The 23020-nt window shown below is 39.1% G+C and overlaps 1 protein-coding gene across 5 annotated transcripts in view; it reads right to left on the minus strand.

Annotated features, from left to right (window-relative positions):
- LOC134634211 (dipeptidyl aminopeptidase-like protein 6) overlaps window positions 1-23020 on the minus strand; it is a 240528-nt gene that overhangs the window by 47412 nt on the left and 170096 nt on the right. For all 5 annotated transcript variants that reach the window (XM_063483273.1, XM_063483274.1, XM_063483271.1 and 2 more), the window contains 2 exons: window positions 22807-22921; window positions 5699-5797 (listed from right to left, as the gene is read on the minus strand). In XM_063483273.1, the coding sequence (XP_063339343.1) occupies window positions 5699-5797; window positions 22807-22921 (214 nt within the window). The remainder of the gene's footprint in view (window positions 1-5698; window positions 5798-22806; window positions 22922-23020) is intronic.

Below are 23020 nucleotides of genomic sequence, written 5' to 3' on the forward strand. Positions count from 1 at the left end.
TTTCTGTTGGTTATGTATCCATCTAAAACATTGATAAGATGTAGAAAGACAGAAGACAGCTACAGTAAAGGTATATGTTGAAGAGATCAGTGGACAGCACGTAAATGAGCCCAGTCAGCAAGCTTATAAACCCAATTTATTTTGCAATAAAACTGAAAGTGAGGAAACTTATTCATAATAAAACCAGATAGTTTGCCTGGGGAACAAAATGGATGTTTACCATGCACACAGTTCAAAAGATAAATTTTCTATTTGCCTTTGTTTTTATTTCTGAATATGTTTAGTTAGAGCCATGTTCTGAGAAGTAACAGCATGACGGCACTCCCACTGTGCTGGCACAGCAGAGCTGACAGCACAGAGCCTCAGCAAAGACAAAAAAAATACCTAAGAAAGTTTAACCTAGCTGCACTGGCAAATGAAAAGCTTTCAAGTGTACATCCCTGACAGATTTCTTTGTAAAATAGAGCAGGATATTTTTACTGTTTGACTGATTCCTGCAACAGAAGATAAAATAACTCACGGCGATCTCAGTAGATGTAAAAACAGTGCCGGCTGTTTTTGCTAAATAACCATCATGGATTGTATTTCATTGGCATGCTTCAACCTGAAGCAACAACACAATGCCCACAGCAATAAGCTTTTAATTATAAGAACATAAAACCTGCTAACTTGGAGGTTTGTTTAAAACCTGTATGACTGTTTAACGGCTTGTGTTTCATGCCGTCTGCCTTCTGTTTTGACAATTTTCCTACATACTCAGATTTCGGCAAACACTTGGTAAGCTAAATAAAATAAAGATGGGAACAATAGCCAAAGGCACTAATGACCCAGACTGTGATAAACTTAAGAAAAAGCATCAAAATGAAGAAAGAATCACAATCCCTGCAACCTTTGTTAGAAGCAGATAAGAACCCCTAATGAGGCTTAAGTATAGCATATATTTAAGCTAATGCTATTGGACATGATATGAGGAAGCATTATGGCCTCATAAAAACAGCCTAATATACAATCATTATGGATTCTCAAGGTTATATTTAGTCTATCTCCAGGGAATTGATTGATAGATGGAGACCGGGGGCAAAACATAAAACTGAGCTAAATTAGGTTTTTAAAAAATCCATTTCAGCCTCCAACAAAGGAAGCCATTATTGTAAATTCCTCGAAACAGCCCTGAAAGCATGCAAGTTGGATGAGCACTCCATCTACTAAAATGGCACACTAACAAAGAAAAAAAATACAGCTTCTGGGTCTCTCTGCCTCCCTCCCTGCTCCTTGTGAGGTGTATCTAATGGTATACTGAATATAACTCGAGATCAAGGATCAAACTGTCAACATCACAAAAAAAGAGAGAGGATGAAAGAGTAAACTTTTTTCTGATGATATGCCTAAAGCTTCTTGGTGAATGCTGTGGTGTGTATGGATTCTTGCAAAGCTTATTTTCTGTACAGCACTACTCTTCTTTTACTTCATGCTAAAAAAAAGGTTAAGAGAAGCAGAAAATGAGCACTATTAATTTTCATCAATCATACTGGTCTTAATTCAACCACACCTCTTCTGCCACAGTTTGAACCTTTGCTGAAAACATCCAAGAACAGATGTTTGCTTCCAGATGTGTACAGCACTACTGCAGATTGTGATATCCATCATGGTTCACTCAAGCATGATCCATTTGTTTACAACTTCTGGGTCACAGCTAGTAACGACAACAAATCAGCCACATGAGAGACGGCTCATCCTTAAGCACATATGGGGAACTGCGGCTAAAACAAACAGACAAATCCAGACAGAAATTTATTCAGCTTGTCATCTGAGATCCAGAGGAACGGCATCTTCCTGTCACTAATATAATAAATATGGGTTTTCAGCTTTCTAATTACAGCCAATCACAGAGGAGAAGGTTTTGCAAATTCGGGATTTGAGAGGAGATTTAACAGCTGTGTCCTTTGTAGGAGCCATCTTAGATGTTTTGATTGAGGGAGACAGCTTCGCTGGGCACGAGAGAAGACAAAATCCACCTCATTAATCCTTCAGCTGCACGGATCCCTCACATCTTCGAGCTGTGATCGCTCTCTTCAATGCCAAACTAAGACGTGTGGGGCTGCATCAAGTCGCCGTTTTACCTTGATGCAAAATAAAGTATATAATTTTCTCTCATTGCCTCCCCGAGGTGCTGTCAGTGTTTATGCTGTCACAGCGTCGCTATTAAAAAACAAGCGTCAGAAATTGGTGGTGATGAATTGTAACAATGGCAACATCAGCACACTGTCACTGATCAAAGAAAAATGAGGGTTGAGGTTTCAGGTAATTGGTTTGCTATTGGTGCACATGGAATAAATTCTTTGGAGGAATTTCAAGCAGTAAGCACACATGCACAACAGTGCATGTGCAAATGCAAAAGCCTACAAACAAACAATACTGATCACTTTGATTGCACATCTAATATTTACTAAAATGCAGCGTGATGCTCTTGCACAGTCTTTGGTTATAACAATAAAAAGAAAACGCATTAAACATATTATTCTTTGTATAATTAATTATGTTCTACTAATTAGGCCGTATGAAATGGTTAACAGTCTCATGAGGGGTTATTTATTACACATATATTTTATACCCCAGATTTTGTTTCTGCTTTTTGAGGATGATGTGCTCTTGCTGGGTTCATCCAGCAGTGACCTCCAGGTCGGACTGAGGTGATTTGGAACCAAAGTGTGAGGTGGCATGGATGTGAATTAGCTTCTACATGTCTGACGCCATGGTTCTGACCAAGAAAAGGGTGGACTGCTACAGCTACAGGTTGAGGATGAGTTATTGTGTCCAGCGGAGGAGTTCAAGAGTGGAGCAGAAATAGAGCGTGGGATTGACAGGCAGACTGGTGAAGCATCTGCAGCATTGCAGATTCTGTACCAATCTGTTTTAGTGAAGAGACAGTTGTGCGTGAAGGCGAAGCTGTTGATTTACCAGTCCATCTGCGTTCCTGCCCTCCCTTATAGCCATGAACTCCGGGCAGTGACCAAAATAATAAGAATGTGGATACAAGCAGCAGTAATGAGATTCCTCAGAGGGGTGTCTGGGCTCAGGCTCAGCGATAAAGGGGGAGAAGCTCAGCAGTAGCTTTGCCTCAAAATGAGCCAATTGAAAAGCCGTTTGATTTGACTGTTTCGGTCTCACTGATGTTCTGATTTGTTTCCTACAGTGTGGATCAGAGCTGGAGCTTAAAGGAAGATCTTTATGTTAGAGTTTATCCACATTTGTGGGACTGCAATTCTTTCTTTGTGCATCAGCAGAGACTCCACTCCATCCTTGTTTCTTCTGCAGTTTCTACGGAGAAGTTTTTTCCACATTTTAATTCAACCAGTCAAAGGCGTAGAAATGTGACTGAAGCTGTGGCCTGTTTACCTCTTCATCTACAAAGATCTGAGAGAGAAAATCCAGCTGTTCAGTTATCAAGGATAAATGTAATAACTTCAGTGAACCAACTCGGGCCTTCACTGATTTATTCTCTGACATGTTACAGAGCTGATCAACGTAAATAAACAGATGAATAAAGCAGAAACATGAATAAAATCTACAGTTTGTTGTGTGAGAAACAGAAAGGTGAACCCATATTCATCCACACCTGCACATCTATCTAAGATTGAGATTGAACTCAAACTTTACAATAAACCTGCTGAGCTAATGAAGCAGATGGAAGGGAGCAACGTTATTCACTGTAATGTTATGAGGAAAAATGTATAGCTCACCTCAAGAGAAGCAGCTGAATTGCAACAGGACTGTTCCCCAAAGTGAAACTTAACCCAAACTCTTCACTTTTCTAACACATCGTTAGACCTACTGAGCTGTGCAGCAGCTTGCTCGAACACCGCATCATTTTGAACGAACAATTGTCAGCTACTGTGAAAGTAATAAAAGCACAATTTCCTTCTTCAAGCTGGATTTGAACCCAGAACCTCTGAGATAAAAGTCTCTTTAACCAGCTGAGCTCTCTGATTGCTTTGCCTTTGCTGAAAATAATTCCTGCTCATCCAGAATTCACTCCGACGTTCACAGCCAGCGAACTTCACTCACCGTCCCCCTCGAAAAGAAAATTATGCAAAAACCCTCAAATATGTACCAAATGTAAAAGAAAAGACACAAGTATGTAGGTTAAGCTGTGAACCAGAGACTTTCACATTTCTAATTATTCATCGCACCTACTGAGATATACAGCAGCTCATGCTGTCACCACATCAGTGTGGAGGTAAAACTGTGTCAGGAACAATTAAAAGAAGAATTTGGATTCAAACCCTTAAGTTCTATATTTAGAACCACAAACTGACAATACTTCAGCAAACTTCTGGCTGAATATTTAACCCCTTTTCCAGCTGGGTTTGGTGAAGTTAAATGGTTTCTTTCTTTCCACAGTAAGTTTGATGGGTTCAAGGTCCAGACTTTAAAAGGGCTGCTCCAAAAGCTTCATGCTTTATTAATTCTATAAGTAGCTTTCATGTGTCTTTGGGCATCATTGTCCTGTATAATTACTCGTTTACTTCCAAGTTTTAGCTTAATCCTCAATGATAGTGGTAGCATGATGCTATCACTACCATGCTTGACAGCTGGTACTGTTTTCTTAAAGCTGAATGTCTGATCTATATTCCTCTATTCTAAGTATGTCTCTGGTAACAGTGACCAGTACACAGTTTATCCCACTGCTGCAGGCATTTGTTTTACTGAGACAGACTGGATGGTGCAATGTTTCATTGAACAAATCAGTTAACTGAACGGCCGTAGAGCAACACAAGCTTTGAAGTGGGACCAACAAATCTCACAATATCATCTCAAGCTGGCAAACTGTTTTTTGCAACAACTACACTATAAACGTTCTCTCTGTGTGGCAAAACTGATAGGACAGAGGAAAAGGACATGGTTTAGTAAGAGGTTCCTTTAAAAAAAGGAACAAAAATAATAAGACATCCAGTTTAGAACCAGGGGATTCAGTGTTGTGGTTGTCTCTCTTTCTTCTGTCAGAACCAATCCGAACCTGTTTGAGGTTTGTGCATCTGACTAGGATGCCTTCTGGATGCCTCCTAGGTGAGATTTTTCGGGCATGTCTAACTGGGAGGAGACCCCGGGGCAGACCCCAGACATGCTGGAGATATTGCATCTCTCAGCTGCGTTAAGAACACCTCTGTATTCCCCAGATGAGGCAAAGGTAGTGGCTGGGGAGATTGAGGTCCACACATATCTGCTTAACACAGCTGCCACAACATCCCAGACACAGAGAAGTGGTAGAAAAAGGACGGATGTTTTTATACATCTCTTCCCAGTGTTTCTTAATGTAGTGGGGCTTATTTTTCACTTTATCTGTGCTACATAACATCTGGTCTTTCAAATCCATTAACTAACTATCTAAAAAATAGCCCTGATCCACTTTTGCTTCCTAAAGCTCAAAGTAGAAAAGAAGCAATGTGGATATTGACAATAAATGAACAATCATATTGTGTAAGCCAGGGAGACTCGCTAGTACCCAATCCCAAGGATCAGTGAATCTAAACAATAAGCTCAAAGTTAAAGCTTTCCGGACTACAGTTATGTTTCCACTGACACAATTGTGGTAACAAAAATATCACCAAAAGCAGCTTTAGGTAGTGATGTGTGAATAAAAATACAAATTCTAAAAACAACCATGCAACCTTGTCTCATTTTTAACACAGATACTTACTGCTTATCCATTTGGCGTTTGGGTCATGAACCTTGAATTCCTTCCTAAAGAGGTCTCCAACTGACACCTTGCCCTTCAGAGCGAGACGGTCATCCTCACCTGTAGAGAAAACAACCACATCATCAGCTATAAAGGGCTCACATGCATGCCTGTGCTTAGTAATAACAAACACACAGCAAATGCATCAGCCTGCTTTGTCTTGGAACCAACAGAAAATGAAAGTTGACTCAGCTGGCTGCGAGGGAAGTTATTAAAGGTAAATGCATTGAACAAATCATAACAGCTGTTATAGATATTTTGTGAGGGCTGTAGTACAAAACATTGACTTATTGTGGAAATAGTTGATAAAAAAAAGAAAAAGACGAGCACACATGTCCCCATTCTGATTTTTATCCTTCCATAGCGAGTTTTCTTTATATCTTTTACTCCTTCCTCCAGATAAAGGAACGCAATGAAATTTGCAATTTCCCCAAACTAGACAACAGTTGTCCTTGAGACCACCGTAGAGACACAATAGGACACAGTCAGTCATTATATTCCAAAAAGACCTTACCAGGCCTGATCTTTTAAGGCCAACTCACTATAATATAGGGATCAACTCTAACTAAGGAAGGATACCCCACAGATGTGAAAGAACAACATAACAAAACACATGTCCAACCATAAACCTATAATAAACAACAAAATAACAATAATGACCTATAATATAACAATAATTGGTTAATACATTAGATTAGATTCAGTAATCAGCTTGAGCTTACCTGATGACATATGGACAAATTAAAGAAGGTCTGACTCTGAATAACTGTTCATGTAATCCAGAATAAACTGCAAAAAATCATCAATAACAGCAAGCTAGTAAACAAGATTGACTTTTATCATCCAGTGCATAGTATCGCAACTGGCAATGTTAAAGTGGAGCTATTGTGCTTGACTTACTTTCTGTCATATATACTGTTACAATGTAAGATGATGATATTAAACTTGGCTAAAGTAATAATGGGGTCAGTGCATGTAAAAGTAGTCCCTGTGAGCCAAAAACTCAAGCTTCAGAGTTGGCTCTGTATAACTTCTGTGGAAGAGGATAACACTAATATAGTCACCTCAAGCACTGAGAGTGTGGATTTTTTTTTCTTGAGAAGCCACTAACGTTTAATGTTGAGGGCGTTTCTATATTGTATTTAGACTATATATTCTATGTTGCACTTCTTGGGTTTTTGAGTTTGTATGGCTCCTACCTTGGCCAAATGTGAGGGGCAGGCAATCGTAAAAGCAAGCTGAAATTGATCTTGTTTTAGAGGATGATCTGAGGAGTCACTTTACAGCAGAATATGAAATTTCGGAGGCACGTGACCGCTAACAATGTGTTACTAACTAGTCTGTCACTTTGGACACGTGACTGTGTAGGGTCAAGTGAATAAGGGCCTAGTCACCTAGGTCTAAAGTTCAGTCAGTGACAGCCTGACAATCACCAGCCACTAACCACAGAGAGTAACCTGTATTCCCCAACCAGTTGGTGAGCGGTTGCCCCCCCCCAAAAGGGTCTGTAGGGAAACTGGTTGGCAAAAACCTGCTTGCAACTGCTTTAGTTGCTAGAAGATTGCCACGGTTGCCCGTAGTTTGCACAAAACAAGCTACCTTATTCACAAACTCTTGCCTGCTTCTTTTCAAGCAGTTGTGAGTTAACTACACCTCAACTAGTACTTAGCAAATGTGTGCGGACAAGCTAATGTCATCCAAAGAAAACTAAAGGTGACCATGGTAATCTGCTAGCAACCAAAGGAATCACATGGATATTTTTGGTGCAGCACCCTTTTGCATCCGATTTCACCTAGTGACAACCAGCAACCACCGGCAATGACTCACCAACTGACAGGGGAATACACACATAATTCTCTCGTGACCTGTGGTTGAATCACATCCAATATGTCAGACAACTCACAAGCAATGTGCATATGATGTCATGCAAGAAACTTCTATTAGAAACTTAAGGATTATTTTGAACATACAAAGCTACTCTAGTGGAGTCCCAAAATTAAAATACAGAGTAGTACACAATGCTAACAGTGTAAGAACTTCACACAAGACATTTTAGCACCAGCAATGATAGTTGGGCTTGTTTTTTTATGACACAGATAAAACACATGGAGGGTTGAAAGCTAATTTCTTCCCATCCTCTATTTCTGGTGGCACTGTTTCAAGAACTGACCACTACACAATGCCACGCTGCCCTGAGTGACAGTGTCTTATCTGTCAGTGGATTAAATGAAAATTAGAACTATATCACAGGAGATAATAGAAGTTATAGAAGTAAGATAACAGAAGAACAGTTAAGGAGGCCAGAAGGAAGAAATGGGAAGAAAAAATTGGGAAGGCAATGAATGGGTTATTCAACTATCAGACAAGACAGGCATCAATATGAATGATATTCAAATCAAAACAAACCATCATTTTATGAGACTTTGGATATAGGAGCATTAACAATGTTTGAATTGTTGTGTAGAGGAGGAAGAAATGCATTTTAAATACAATTTAGAAAAAAAAAAGAAGAGGTGAAATACAAACAGGAACATGAGTCTGAAATAGATAAAAATGATTTTCTTTGTACTTCTGACAACAAAAACTGAAGGAATACATAATGTCTTTTTGACACATTCTGATCTCAAACTGAATCTTAACAAGATTTTCCTGGCGGCTGCAAGTGTTCACCTTTCAAAGAATAAAGAGCTTATTGGAGATGGAGGGGAAAAAAACAAGCATAATAATAAACCAAAGCATCATCTAAGCTGCCTCAGGCCTTTGATTAGGACTAGTGTGGCTTCTGATCATCAGACCAGACGTGCATATTTACAGCAGATGCCTCCTGCAATTCTCAGTTGATGCTCATCATATCATCTTCTGTCCCATTATATGACTCATTTCACATCCATGCGCATGGTGGGAGGATAGAAAAAAAGAATGTGGAAAAAGCAATATGTGTTGAGCTTCTTTGTTTCTAGCCAGAGTGCTCTCACCCTGAAGTTTTGTTTCGGTGAATTTCAGTCAACAATAGTTCGAGAGATTCAGACTTCAGCACGAGGACCCTTCACCGAGACACGGCACTTGATGGACATATTGGTTTCTATGGGGATCAAAGCAGTGATATTTTAGCTGCAGGACAGTCTTTCGTAAGTGATGTTTAATCCCACTGCTAAGCCTGTCTATGCTCATGTTGTGGCTGTCATTTTCTATGAGGTAACATTTTTGGCTGCAAGTATTTTTTAAGGTCATCACATCTCTGCTTCGGCTGTCTTCAGCAGAAACACACACACACACACAATTCATTATGTTCAGCTGGGTGCCTAGCTGTGCTAAAAGGTGTATAAGGAGGCTATAAACAGTGACTGCAGAGAGGATAGGAAAAGCCATGAAGACAAAAGACAAGTAGGGATGTTTTTCACCTCAGACAGCTGTTAAATATGGGACCTTTAAATGTCAAAAAGATAACCAGCAACAGGGGTTTCTTCTCACACTTTCCTTTGTTGCTGGTTCAAATATCCTGTGCATCAAGTAGGAGGCCATTACTGTACATGACACTATATCTTTCTAGTTAAACCCAAAATAACAAAAAATGCTTTTAACTAAGTTTAAAGATTCATAAAATAGAATTACCTACTTCTCACAGGTAAAAGAAAATCAATCTAGAGCCAAACAGGTTCTTGATTCCAGCTTTCACTGCAGCTCGTTTTACTTCACTTGTATTTATGATTGGCATGTTCAACTTTCAGAGATTAGTGTTGAAATGCAACTCCCTCACTCCTTTGTTATATGTCTGAAATGTGGCCTCTTACACAGTGTGTTTGAATGTCTGATTTAAGTTCAGTTTAAGATAAATTGAGGAACATTTAGCTTTGTTTTGGGAGACTCTAGCCTCACATAAACATTTAATTTCCATCATGATACCAAATCAAAAACAGGTTTACTTGTACCACACCTGGTAATGCAGTAGTTTGATAAATAATAATGATAATAAAAATAATAAAACACCCTTACAAGCTATGTTCGGTTTATTTGAAAATCTCTGGGAGGTCTTACTTCTGTAAAGGAGGACAATGAGCTAAATGGCAAAACATCAGTATCCTAAAATATCTTTTGTGAAATATCCACAAAACCATCATAGATTGATAGAAATGTGGTCACTTTTAATATAAGACGATGAATAATTATGTGAATACGTAACAGAAACACACGGTCTGTGGAAAGTGTTTCTGTGAGAATCCATGTCCACTTCCTCCAGAGACTCAGTTTTGGTGTCTCCGGGTATATTATATCAACTTTTTATAACACAACTACAGAGTCCATCTTACTTTGCTGGCAGCTGCTTTAAAAATCTGTCATATCTTCTTCTTCTTTATCTTTTGGTTAGTCCCTTTAGGCTTTGCCACAGTGGATAATCTCGTGCCATCTCACCCTACCCCCAGCATCCTCTTCAGCCACAACCATGTTCTCTTTCGCTACATCCCTGAACCTTCTCTTTCATCTTCTTTTCCTCCTGCCTGGCACCTGCATATTCAACGTGCTTTGTCCAGTATATCTACTATCTTCTGCACCTCCACTTCAGCCTTGCCTTTCTAACTTTGTTTCCAAACTAAACCTAAAACTGAGCTGTCCCTCTGATATACTCATTTCTAATCCGATCTATTTTGGTCACTCCCAGTGAAAATCTTAGAATTGCCAACTCTGCCACCACCAGCTCTCCCTCATGTCTTTTTGTTAGTTCCACAATTTTCAAAGCATACATTACAGAAGGTCTGTTGGTGTTTTGTAAACCTAGGAAACCTGTCAAACCTGAAGCTAACATTTTTAATCTGGGCAAAACAGCAAGAAAGATCATGGAAATGACAACACCTCTTACTCCCAATACATTTTTAAACAGTCCACTTTAGGGAAAGTATTTTAGATCACTGGGTAGACCAGACAACCCATGTGGCGTAAGGGTTATGCAGAGACCTGGGTTTGAATCTGCCACAAGACCATTTTAAGTGTTTTTTCCCCTGATCTTTCTCACAGCGTTCATGTCTGTTTTCTACTGTCCTATTGCAATAAAAGCCAAAAAAATATATAAAAGAAAAACAGTCCACCATTGGAGAGGCTAGTAGGACTAAGGTGAACTGTAGGAGGTGGTACAGGGGTCCTCCTACAATTAACCATGTGCCTTCTGTTAGTTAAACTGATAAATGAACAGCTCATAATAGACAGAAATGTGAGGAGCAAGTCTTTACTTACTACTTACTAAAGTGTGTTACACTTTGAGCTGTGGTGTTAAAAACAAATATCTGTATTTTTACGCTCATGCCCTAGATTCAAAATGATGGGAACATAAGTTATTAACAAGGAAGTCCAGACAGGCTGGTGAAAAAAGACACCAAAAACTACCTCCCCCAAAAACCATATGGTCATCACACTGCACATTGCTGAAAAAAAGAGCAGTTATAGACCTCTTGCGTGGAGAAGCACACAAGGTCTATAACTGCATGTGATCACAAGGATTATATGTCAGAGAGAAAACTCCAAAGTGCAAAATCCACACTTCAATGACAGCCAAACGTCGAAAGAGTATCTAAATTATTTACAACAGTATAGAGAATACTCGGTGGTCCACATATGATTCTCTTGAAACCACAGCTTTCAATCTTATGCATTAGAGTCTAACATTTTCACAGCAAGTAGGGCTTTAATTAGTATGCTCCTACCCACAGCTACAGCCAGAAGCTGTGGGTAGTGACCAAAAGAATAAGATCATGGATATAAGCAGTGGAAATGAGTTTCCTCTGAAAGGCTCTCTGTTAGAGATAGAGCTCGGTCATTTGGGAGGTACTCAGAGTTGAGCCGCTACTCCTCCACATCAAAGGGAGCCAACTGAGGTGGTTCAGGCATCTGATTAGGATGCCTCTTGGACACCTGGAGGTGAGATGTTTCGGGCACGTCCCACTGGGAGGAGGCCCTGGGGCGGAATCAGGACACGCTAGAGAGATTATGTCTCTCGGTGTCACCACAGAAGAGTTGGAGGAGGTGGACTGAGAGAGGGAAGTCTGGCTGTATCTGCTTTTAGTGCTGCCATTCTGATCTTGAGCCAGATAAGGAGAAAATGGACAGACAGAGCAGAATAAGAAAAGAAAAAGCACAAAAGAGGCAACTGTAATGTTCTGAAATAAAACCTTAAAAAGTAGTAAATCCACAAATTTTACAAGTTGGAAAATAATAAATGATATATGCAGGTAATTTTAGTTTCCAGTGGAACCCCTGCTGTACCTCATCACGGTGTGTTCATTTCTGAGTTTTGAGCAGTTTGTTCTTAGATTGATTTTTACCCTTTCAGGTAAGTTCATTTTGCAGTTGCATGCAGTTACAAATATGAAAATGTTTTGAAAAACGGCTTTTTTATTAGTTAGCGATTATAGATGTATTTTCATTTGTGAAAATAAGTCTTTTTTTAATACTTTCAACAAACTTTGAGTTCATGTGCAGTTGAATGACCTGGAAGTCCATTGTTTTACAGTGAATAGTTTACAAAGCAACACATGCCCAATCAATATTTAAGCCTCTAAGCAGAGATGGCATGACAGCACTACATGGTAAATAATCTGAGTAGGAAGGTATTGTGTGTAGCAGTTAACTTGCAATCAGTTTCATGGTCTCATTATTCCATTACAAATTAACCAGATAAATTTTCTTTTTTTTTTAAGTGCTGAACTTGCTTTTGGTATACACTACAATTCTAAATATGAGGTCCAAAGAGATACTGATGGAAGTGAAGGAGGGACTATTAGACTTTAAAAACCCCCTCAAAATAAAGCAATCAGTGGGACAACAAGAACATCAGCAGAGATGGGAAGTAACGCGTTACAAGTAACGCGTTACAAGTAACGCGTTACTGTAGTCCGATTACTTTTTAAATTAACGAGTAAAGTCGGGGATTACTATTGCAATAAAGGTAATTAGATTACTGTTACTTTCCCGTAAGCACGCTGCGTTACTAAAACCGTGGATTTTTTGCGAGTGTCTCATGACAATGACGTAAGTGAGTGCTACGTTTGTGGCAGCAGCTGTGTGCAGATCGAAAATGGATAGTATAAGGAGTGCGGTAGAGAGTATGAGCGTGCAGCGTTTAAAGCGTGGAAGTACTGACCTTACTTTGAGTTTGATTCCGTAAAAAGTGACAAAAACATTAGCGTCCGCTGTTCACTGCATGGGAAGAAAACCTCTTTTTACAGCGAAAAAACCCCTAAACGTCCGAGCAAGCACCAAATACGCTGCCACTGGAATGGGAAATTCACAGAGAAACTGCTGACAGACAACATTTAACCATGTCACGAATACTCTTGACAAGGTAGACATATCATTGTCAAATGCTTAACCCTCTACTGCATAGCGTTGCCCTGAGGCAACAAACCACATTTTATGATTGATATATTATTAGGGACCCTAAAGCTCCCCCAAAATAGGGAGAAATATTTTTTTCCCTAAAATTTAAAAAGTCATGCAGTAGAGGGCTAAAAGGTGCAAACCCAAAAGAGTTCCAAAGCACACTGCATCATCTGTAATGCCTGCTAGTTGAGGTAGGTCATTTTAGTGTTTATGTATGGTGTGATTATTGATAGAAGTAGCAGGATGAATTCTAAAGTGTACAGGGTTACATTTTGCTCACATTTAAACAAATGCTGCAAAACAAACTGGAAAGTGGGTCAGAGAGCAAATAGATAATGACCTAAAGCCTAGTTAATTCAAGTTAACTATGTTAATGCAATAATAAAATTAAAAATTTGCACTTGAATCACATTTTGACTGCTTGATTTAATATCCACTGTGGTTTACAGAGGCAAAACTATAGTACAGTGTTATTTTCTAAAAACGTATGGACTATATATATTTCTCATTTCTGATTTTTTTTTTTTTTTAACTCAGAAGAAAGTCAAGTCTTTGTCCTGGCTTTGCTTAAATAGAACATATAACAGTCCAAGGTTCTCTGCAGTATACCTAGAATTGTCTCTATGCAGCTATTTTCCATTTTAGAGTCTAATGTCAGTGGTAATTGTGAACTGTCACCTTACTTTATGGCATAACTCTTAAGGCCTGCATTGCACTGCAAACCAATATTTAATCAGCAGGCTATGAGACTCACGGGTGTGCAAAGAGAGTTTCCATGTGTTGTTAGCAAATTCCAGCAAGTAAACAAAACCTGACTTCCCAGTTTTCACCAGTCACAGGTTTTATATTGCAAGAACACCACAATGACTTGCATCATCCACCAAACTTGTACATCAGCTGTGTGTATGTGTGTGCGCGTGTGGCATATTGTGCTGAACAGATGGACAGACTGCGACTGATCCTCAGTTCCGCCCTGATTTCATCATGGGGGACAAAAACACCTTTGAAGGCATCTGCTTGATGCTTCAGTCGAGTTTTATATTTTATCATCAGAGTCACCAGACTGTGAATATGCAGCAGGAAAACATAATAATGCACATAAGTTGAAGCCTCCTGTCAGATGGTTAAGTTAAGAGGGATAAATATGGAATTTATAATGAGGCCTGACTGCTAGATTTACGCCATGCGCACACAGGCAGTCACTGCAAAGATGGAGGTGTACATGTGAAAGTTTACATTTAAATGTACATTTTTACATAATGACAGTCCCTTAGAGGCAAATCCATTTTCTCTAGTAAGTATGTCTTTATCTCACTCTCACAGTGCGCTGTGATTGTTGGTGGAAATTTGTTGAAAAAAGCAGCCACATCAGGGTCAGCTTAAATGAACAGTTTATATGCTAATGTTATACAACCTCTTCTCGGTACAATAGAGTGTCAGAGGGAGCTAAAATTTAAGTGGCACATTTGACTGAGTTGACTGAAACAAGTCTTTAATGTAGACAACAAAGTTAGAGAGCATAAACATCACACCCTCATTTCATAAACATGGATAAAAGGTTTTAATGATTATTCTTAATCATCCAAATTAGTACATGCAAAACACAATGAATACAATGAACATTATCAGCCAAATACAGGTATGCAGCATTACAAAGTATTGTTCAGCTCACTGTTTTGGTTGTACAGCCTGAAATCTCACTAGTTTCATTAAGGTGTATTGCTTCCACAGTGTATTTTTCAGCTGCACTGGGTAGATGTTCATGGTAAAATAAATAATCTAATCATTTGCTGAACATTTAACTTGATTTTGAGAAGTTTAAACATAAACTTGTTTACTCCCTGATGATCTTACCTGTCGTATTAATCTATGACACTGGAGCCGACCATGCAGTCTTTTACTTTTACAGTGTTTACACACCACCATTGCACCATTGTCAGACAGGTTAGTTTTACCTTAACTGATGATGTGTTGCTACAGTGGTAATCTTGTTCATACAAGATACCAGAGTACATCAGGCTCAGACATTTGGTGGATGTGCTTGGCTGAGGAGCTAATGGTGCAAAGCTACCATCTGCAGGATCGGGACTGATCACTTTTATGTCAGTCCTGAATTCATAGCATGATAGCTTGCCAGTGAAGAGGAGCTTTCATGACTGGGTTTGAGGGCAGCCGGCTGATGATTGCCCGTATCCAAACTTAGATTTACTGCATGCTTATGTAGAACCTGTTGCTAATTACCTTGTAAAACACAGCTATGAACATGTGCTAAAAGGAGATGGCAGATGGATTTGAGCCAGAATATCAATCACCACAAAGTGATCCATTTTTCATTTTCATTTTATTGAACTGTGGGAAAAAAGTTGTACATAAATACAAATTAGAAACAGCATTGGACGTTGTGCTTTTTGTAAGACTGGGCATTGTTTGGTTGATGAAGGCAAAAGACCTGCATGGATGCCTATTTTGTTATGTCAGCACTTTCAGAGCCATCTATCATGGATCCCACACTAGGTTAGCCATTTGATTTTCTCCACCACCTTTTTTAAAAATCTTTCATTAAGGTGCTTTCTATTGCTGATTTGGCAGGTGTAACAGGCAAACTAATAAAGTCTCTCACCAGCGATTTAGATTAGTTAACAATTTTTTAGAAGCTGTCTGGTTCTGAGACAAAATGTACTTTTTCTCATGGATTTTAGTGTGTGATATAACAAGTTCATATCTAAATGTCTACAATTTACAAGCTATTTATTCATAGTACACCCATCTTTGCATCTATTTATCTTATGGTAGAATAATATTGCACCGTTTTTCATTATCTAACAATTTAGAATTCAGAAGAAGGTCTATATAGAGAAGAAGGATTACATCAGAATCACAGCAGTGTTATTTCACCTTGATTCACAAAAATCTAAATTGAATCTATAAAGAGCACAACAAACAAGACCAGCTCCAGATGTTGTATCATGTTGTGATATAACAAAGAAAAAAATAACTAAGCTAAATTAAACTAAAAAATAAATTTTTATACGAGTCATTTTTCCAAAATTCCGGGGTCAAGATGTACTTTAGTCATTTCTGGTTTTAACTTTTTTGGTCTTAGAATAGTAGCAGAATTTAACAAATTTAAGTATCATTCTCAGTTTGGTTAGTTGATACAGCAGTCTTAATACAATTGCTGAGATTTTTAGGTATCTATATTATGTTAGAATAATGTATAAATGACAGAAACAGTATGAAGCCTGTATTTGATTTTATCACAGTCATATAAAATCATCAACTCTTGATCAAATACAGTATGTGAGCAAAATATTACTGAATGCCACTGAAGCATCAGCTCTTGTTGTTTCCTGTTAGGGTATAATTTGAGACTTGGTTTCATGCAATAATCTGTGTGACTGCTCGCTTTCAGCTGCACCAAATTAACGTTGCATGTGATCCTCCCACAGTTTCAGCTAGCTGTCACAGCTGTCAGTCAGCCAGACATCCCTCAGTCTGTAGAATACCCAGATGCCAATAGTGAACATCTGACCTAGTTGTACTGACGTAGGAAACAGAGCAGCCTCTTAGTAATACGAAGCCATCAGTTAAAGCCGATGAAGCTTGTCAGAAGAGGAAACAGAAGAATTCCAAAACTCTGCGTGTGTGCTGAATGTTTGTGCATGTGTGTGTTTGTGTGACTCAAGTGGTTGTCAGGTGCAGTTAGAAACTGGTTGCCCTGTCTGAAAGGGAAACATCCATCAACCAACCCTCCTAAGTGAGAGGAAACAAAATGCTATCTCATAACTCCAGACCTGCCATGCTACAGTTTACAACTCAGCGGGGTATGATTGCTTCCAAAATCCAAAATAAATTGTTCTGAATGAAGACTGGATTTAGTATTTTAACAGGACAATCATCCCTAAAGCATTTTAAGAGTGCTAAAAGAATGTCAGTGATGAATCTTGAACCCGTGGGCTCATTTAAACCACATCAAAACATCTTTTTACTAAATGTTTTAATCTTTAATTAATCCGTTAAAGTCTTATTTTCTTAAAAGAATTTGCAAAATTCATTGTTTGAAATGCTGTTGCTTAGTCCGGATTCTGGTAATGTAATCTGTCTTTATTTTCAACATCCATCATCGTCTATGTGGTGTTATTTTTTTCCCCCTTCGCGAGTGTAGTAAGTTTCTTTTTCATTTACAAAAAGGGAGCTTTTTATGTTTAAATGACAGACAACTACCTTGATAGGATTTCATTTTTCCAGTGTAAATTCTTCCTATTGAAACAGACGGAGCAGGATTTAAACTGGTAGTTTTTATCTTTGTAACTGAGAATCAAGGCTTTCTTACAATGCCAACAATTTTGTTTTCAGTCATGGAGGAAGGGATTTATCTTAAGATGGAGAGAACAATTTCTCTACAGACAGAAGCCTGAATAGACCACAGTGCCATCTATAATGGAATACCAGTGCACCTTTGGAGATCATCATCAGCAGTGTGTGAAATACAATACCATTTTTGTTGGTTGTATGTAATGTGAATATCAAACTAAGGCAAACCACAGCATTGTTGTCCTTCCACAAACACTACTTCTTAGGTAAAAAAAAAAAAAAAGTTAGTGTAGCTTCTTGCTTGTTCAGATTTTAAGTACATTAAATGAAATCCAGCATTGATTATGAGTTCAATTATTAAGTTTGCACCATCACAACTGGGATCTGAATAGCATGAAGATGCTACACATCATAAAAAGAAGACTTCCAAAATACATTAACTGAATAGAATAGAATAGAATAGAATAGACCTTTATTGACATTGTACATATACAACAAAATTATGGGTGCTTAACGCCAGCTGTGCAGGAGTAAAATATAAATAGTATGACAGCAGGAATAAATAACAAACAGGAGGAAATATATATACACAATTAAGAGGTAGCACAAATGAGGTCTGTGTATAGTATATAGTGAAAGCTTATGTGAGTGACCTGAGTGATGAGGGTTACTCAGATCATGGCTCAAAATGGTGAGGTGAGTGGGCAGGGTTGGGTTGTATGGGGGGCAGTGTTTGTTGACAGTCTGAATGGCCCAGGGGGGAAAGGCTATTTGTGAGTCTGGAGGTCTGGGACCTGATTAACCTGAGTCATCAAGCAGAGGGCAGCAGGTCAAACAGGTGGTGGGCGGGGTGCAAGGGGTCACCTGTGATGGCCCTGGTTTTCCTGAGACAGGAGGATCTGGCGATGGCGTCCAGGGGTAGCAGAGGGCAGCCAATGATTTTATGGGGGTATTGTTAATTACCCTCTGCGTACCAAACACCCAGGCAGTAGGAGAGCACGCTCCCCACTGAGAATTGGTAGAAGTCCAGCAGCAGCTTCTGGTCCAGGTTATTGTTCCCAAGGACACAGAGGAAGTGCAACTACTGATGGGCCTTCTTAACATTTGTGTTGTGGGTCCAGGTAAGATCAGCAAAGATGTGGGTGCCCAGAAACCTGAAGGTGGAGACAGATTCCACCTGTTCTCTGATTATAATGAGTACATGTAGTTCTTTTCTTTTAAGTACGTTCAGCTTCAGGTTGTTTTCTCAGCACCAGCGGGACAAAATCTCTACCTCTGCTCTGTATGCTGCGTTATCTCCATCAGAGATGAGCCCAACCACTGTGGTGTCATCGGCATACTTTGTTGAGTGGGTTGGTGCACAGTCATATGTATACAGGGGGTATGGTAGGGGGCCGAGTCGGACTGATTGAGGGGGGTTGGTTAGCAAGCTTGACATGTTGTGCAAAGCTGTGCAGAAATTAAAAAATATTAAAAAAGAGCTTGAAAGAGTTCAATGTTGACTTTTCAGCATTATTTAATTTATATTGTAAGGTAGACACTACAATAATACATTGAGAGAAAAACCCAACAATAATATGACCCCCTACGAGCAAGCACTTTGGTGACAGTGGGAAGGAAAAACTCCCTTTTAACAGGAAGAAACCTCCAACAGGACCAGGCTCAGGGACGGGCAGGTATCTGCCACGACGGGTTGGGGCAAGAACCCCATAATAATTAGGACTAATATTCCTGATTATTAGCAGATATCTTGGCAATCGTGATGATTCACAACCAGCAGAAGCACTTATATATGCTTGGATGTTGGTATATTATGGTGTATCAGTATTTAGGAATAGTGAAAGTATGACTTTCATCTTCTCTTTGCTCTTATCGGTTTGTTGGTGGGGTCAAGATCAACCAACCGATTCACAGGGCTTGAACCATCATTGGCCAGAGTCTGGAGGCGTTTGAGTCCGTGAGGGACATGGGGTCACTGAACAAACTGCTCTCCATCATGGATAACCCATGTCACCCACTCCGTTCTAAACTAGTGAGGCAGCAGAGTTCATTCTCCCTCAGACTTATTCAACCCTGCTGCCATAAAAAATGCTTCAGAAAGTCATTCCTATCGTTCTCTTTGAAAGTGTACAGTTACTCTTCCTTCTCTGACAGGTGAACACACCTGACAGGTATAAGATTTCACACTACAACTGTTTCTTAGATTTATAGTGTACACATTATTTGTTAATGCATTTGCACTACTCTGTCTCAGTCTCTCTCCATTTCAGTTTCAGTCTTATTTTTATTTTCATCTTTAACTCAACCTCATTTTTATTTTCTTTGTTTTTTATTTATATTTAAAATTTTACAGCATAAGGCCATCACTATGCACCTGTGGCACTTTTACTCGTTTTTTTTAATTACTGGAAATTGTACTGTTTTTAATCTTTATCCTGCTGCTATAACAAAATAATTTCCCTTGTGGGATCAAGTATCTACCTACCTATCTATGATTTTCAAATATTCAAATAGTCATCCCTTTAAAAAAGAAAACTATCAAACTATTTTGTGAAATAGATAGAAATAGGTAAGGGCCATGCGAGGAGAGTGGGATGTGACCTTTAAAAATATAAAGGAAAATGATGGTGCATTAGTAAAGCAGTTGGTTAAAGTTAGTGACAACATGAGCGGTTTCTTGGAGAGGCTAAATCTAAAAATGTTGGTAGAGCTTCACCTGTTTAACTTGCCTGTTTTTTGTTTTGTTTTTTTAACTAGAAATGACAGGAGTTCATAGCCACTCTGTATGTGTATGTGATGAATCTTTTTAACACTGCAATGTAACTCTTCCACATCTTATTGTCCAAGATGGGTAGGTAAGAGAAAGGTTATATGTTAAAAGTGATAAATCACTTGTTTACTTGCCAATGCTAGCTGTTTCTACAAATGCATAGATCCTAACAGCAAGGTTTATCTTAGCCACAATCTGCATGTGCAAAAACAAACAAAACAAAACTAGTCTCACAGCTTGATAAGGCCCATCCATTTTAAATGGGACACAGACAAACCCATAAAATTAATAGATTCACAGTTTACACGTATCCTTTAATTAACTACCAAAAAAGTGAGAAGCTTTATAACAGAATGCTATTTGACGTGAAAGGAGAGTGATTTCTTTACTACTTTAACTTGGGTTGGGATTAAACGATATTTAGAATTCATGTGACAAGCACCGCTGTGTGACGATAACTGCTAAAGAGTAGTAAAATAGTGATTACCAAACAGTATCCTTGCTTTTAAATGCCCAGCCCTAGTGGAGATGCTGCATGGCACAACAAGAATGTAAAGGCTGCTACCCTAATCGGAGTGGCAGTTCCTATAAAACTGGAAAAGTGCCTGTAAAATGACAAATAAGACATTGATCCTGAGCGCAATTTGTACGAAGACCATTAGGGGATCATTGTGTGCACGTTTGTACTGATTCCTGTGAATTGTGGAGAGACAGCAATGGATGCCACACCAAGGTCATTGATCATTTGCCCAAATTAGGTCAAAATAGCACCAGAGGACAGTGTATACTGGGAAATAGCTGAGCACATGGAGTTATGAAGATGGTGAGTGGAAGTTGGAAATGAAGGCTAACTAGTGAACACACCCACACAGCATTAGTATAAGGTTAAAATTTTACAGACTATTTGTTGGCTAAATACAATCTCCATAGGTCCTTTGGCAGACTGCCTGGCTTTTTCAAAAAGCAAAACTTACTCTTTTCAGATTTCTGATTTTGTAATCATAATTCACAGAGACCTCTAGAGGTCCTTATACTTTGAGTCAGTCTAGCCAATTACTCAGCCTTTGGGCTTTAAGCTAAGCACACATAAGCTTTTCAGAATTTACAGGCATACAAATGGTATCAAAAGTATCTAACACAACTAAGGTACCTAACACAAACTTAAAACAGCTATAGATTAAATTACAGAATCTGCAGTACCAAGAGTTAAGTTAGAAAATTCTTAAGCCGCATCTGTGCTTACTCTTTGAAAGACTAATCACTAAAACCTTACAAAAAATTATTTTCAAGGAATTTGCTGCTTTTTTTTGACAAACATCCCAGTTCAAAGAGTATCTACAAACTTTTTTCTAACTCTCCAAGTAGATAAAATATTTGACTTTGCAAAATCCAGCGATTCAATTAATTGCGCATGGTGAATACTAGTATCTCAAAGAGTAAAATAAACTGTCTTTGAAGCTCAACTCAGTTGCTCATGACATCCAATTAGAAAGCACAAACTTGCAGAATTGGATTTCATGAGGTCACAACATATTTTAATATCCAAAGGTTTCTAAAATCTGCTTACCCTAAGTAGTTTAATGTCTGTTTGAGACGAAAACAAGGGAGAAACGATTGCATGTGTCAAGCCTTGGAGCAGAGCAGTAGTTCTGCTTGAACACAGGGAGGGGACAGATTAGGACAAAGTACAAGCTGGAGACACCACCTGCCTGGTGTCCACTTTCTGCCTGACTCCTGTTGGCCTGACGTGTTTTGTACTGCCACATAAAGCAGCTCATTTTGATCCAAATCCACAACAAATGCCCCAGGACAGGAAGAGACTGCAGCCAGGAGGTGACAAGGAGGTTTAGGTCATGCTGATTTGACACCTGCCGTCGTGCCGCAGTCTACCCTGGTGATATTTTTGCTCTTACATCGGTGTACATCTCTAAGAACACTACAGAAAAAAACAACACTGAATTTCTTTAATAAAGCTTGACCCCACTCTGGGCTGTGGACATTACCTACAATTCCCTGTGACAGAAAAATCACAAACAAGTGCACAGTGATCACTGTCTTTGGAGCTGAATTATAGTTCACACACACTACCAGTTGTATTGACTGATTTGACTCTGGCAGTGCATAAAAGCACGTCAAGCAGCTTTATGAGCCTGACCATAAACAGATGGTCTATTGATTTAACTTTAATCAAAATTTCCAAACAGAAATCCTGAAGGTCACCCCGAAATTGAAACTGCCTTAAAATAACTAAGGGGAAAAAACGGCATTCAAAGTGTGTGTGTGTGCAACATTATAAAGACATATGGCAACTATGTTTAGGAAGAAAGCAATGTTGCGTAAACTGACTTCAATTAGGTTTCCTGACCTTCACTAAATGTAGCCTTTACAGCAAGAGTGCCCATGTGGATGCTAAGGGCGAGTGACACTGCAAACTCGGCATGAAAGCCTGGCGCACACAAGGACTGAGATACTGACACTCACACTTTATTCTTTGCATTGTTCGTGGTGAGATTGATTGTGAAAGCTTAATGAGCATGTTGGTGCATAATAATAGCCTTGTAAACACAGGGATGTGTAGTGTATGGTGTCCCTCCCCCTTCCATCCTGCGCCGTGTACCTGGTGTCAACAGGATGACGGAGGTGACGATCAGCGAACAGATGACCAGAATGACAAGAAGGGCGATCGCTATTCCCTTCCAGTTCCTCTGCGGAGGGTTACTGCCCACCAGCTCCTACAGAGACAGACAGAGAGAATAAATGGTCAGGATAAAGACTATTCTGGGAGGGATTCAGAGCACAGTTTATCAACACAGATTGGGAACATAACAAAA

The sequence above is a fragment of the Pelmatolapia mariae genome, linkage group LG9 (assembly GCF_036321145.2).
Source record: "Pelmatolapia mariae isolate MD_Pm_ZW linkage group LG9, Pm_UMD_F_2, whole genome shotgun sequence".
Lineage (NCBI taxonomy): Eukaryota > Metazoa > Chordata > Actinopteri > Cichliformes > Cichlidae > Pelmatolapia > Pelmatolapia mariae.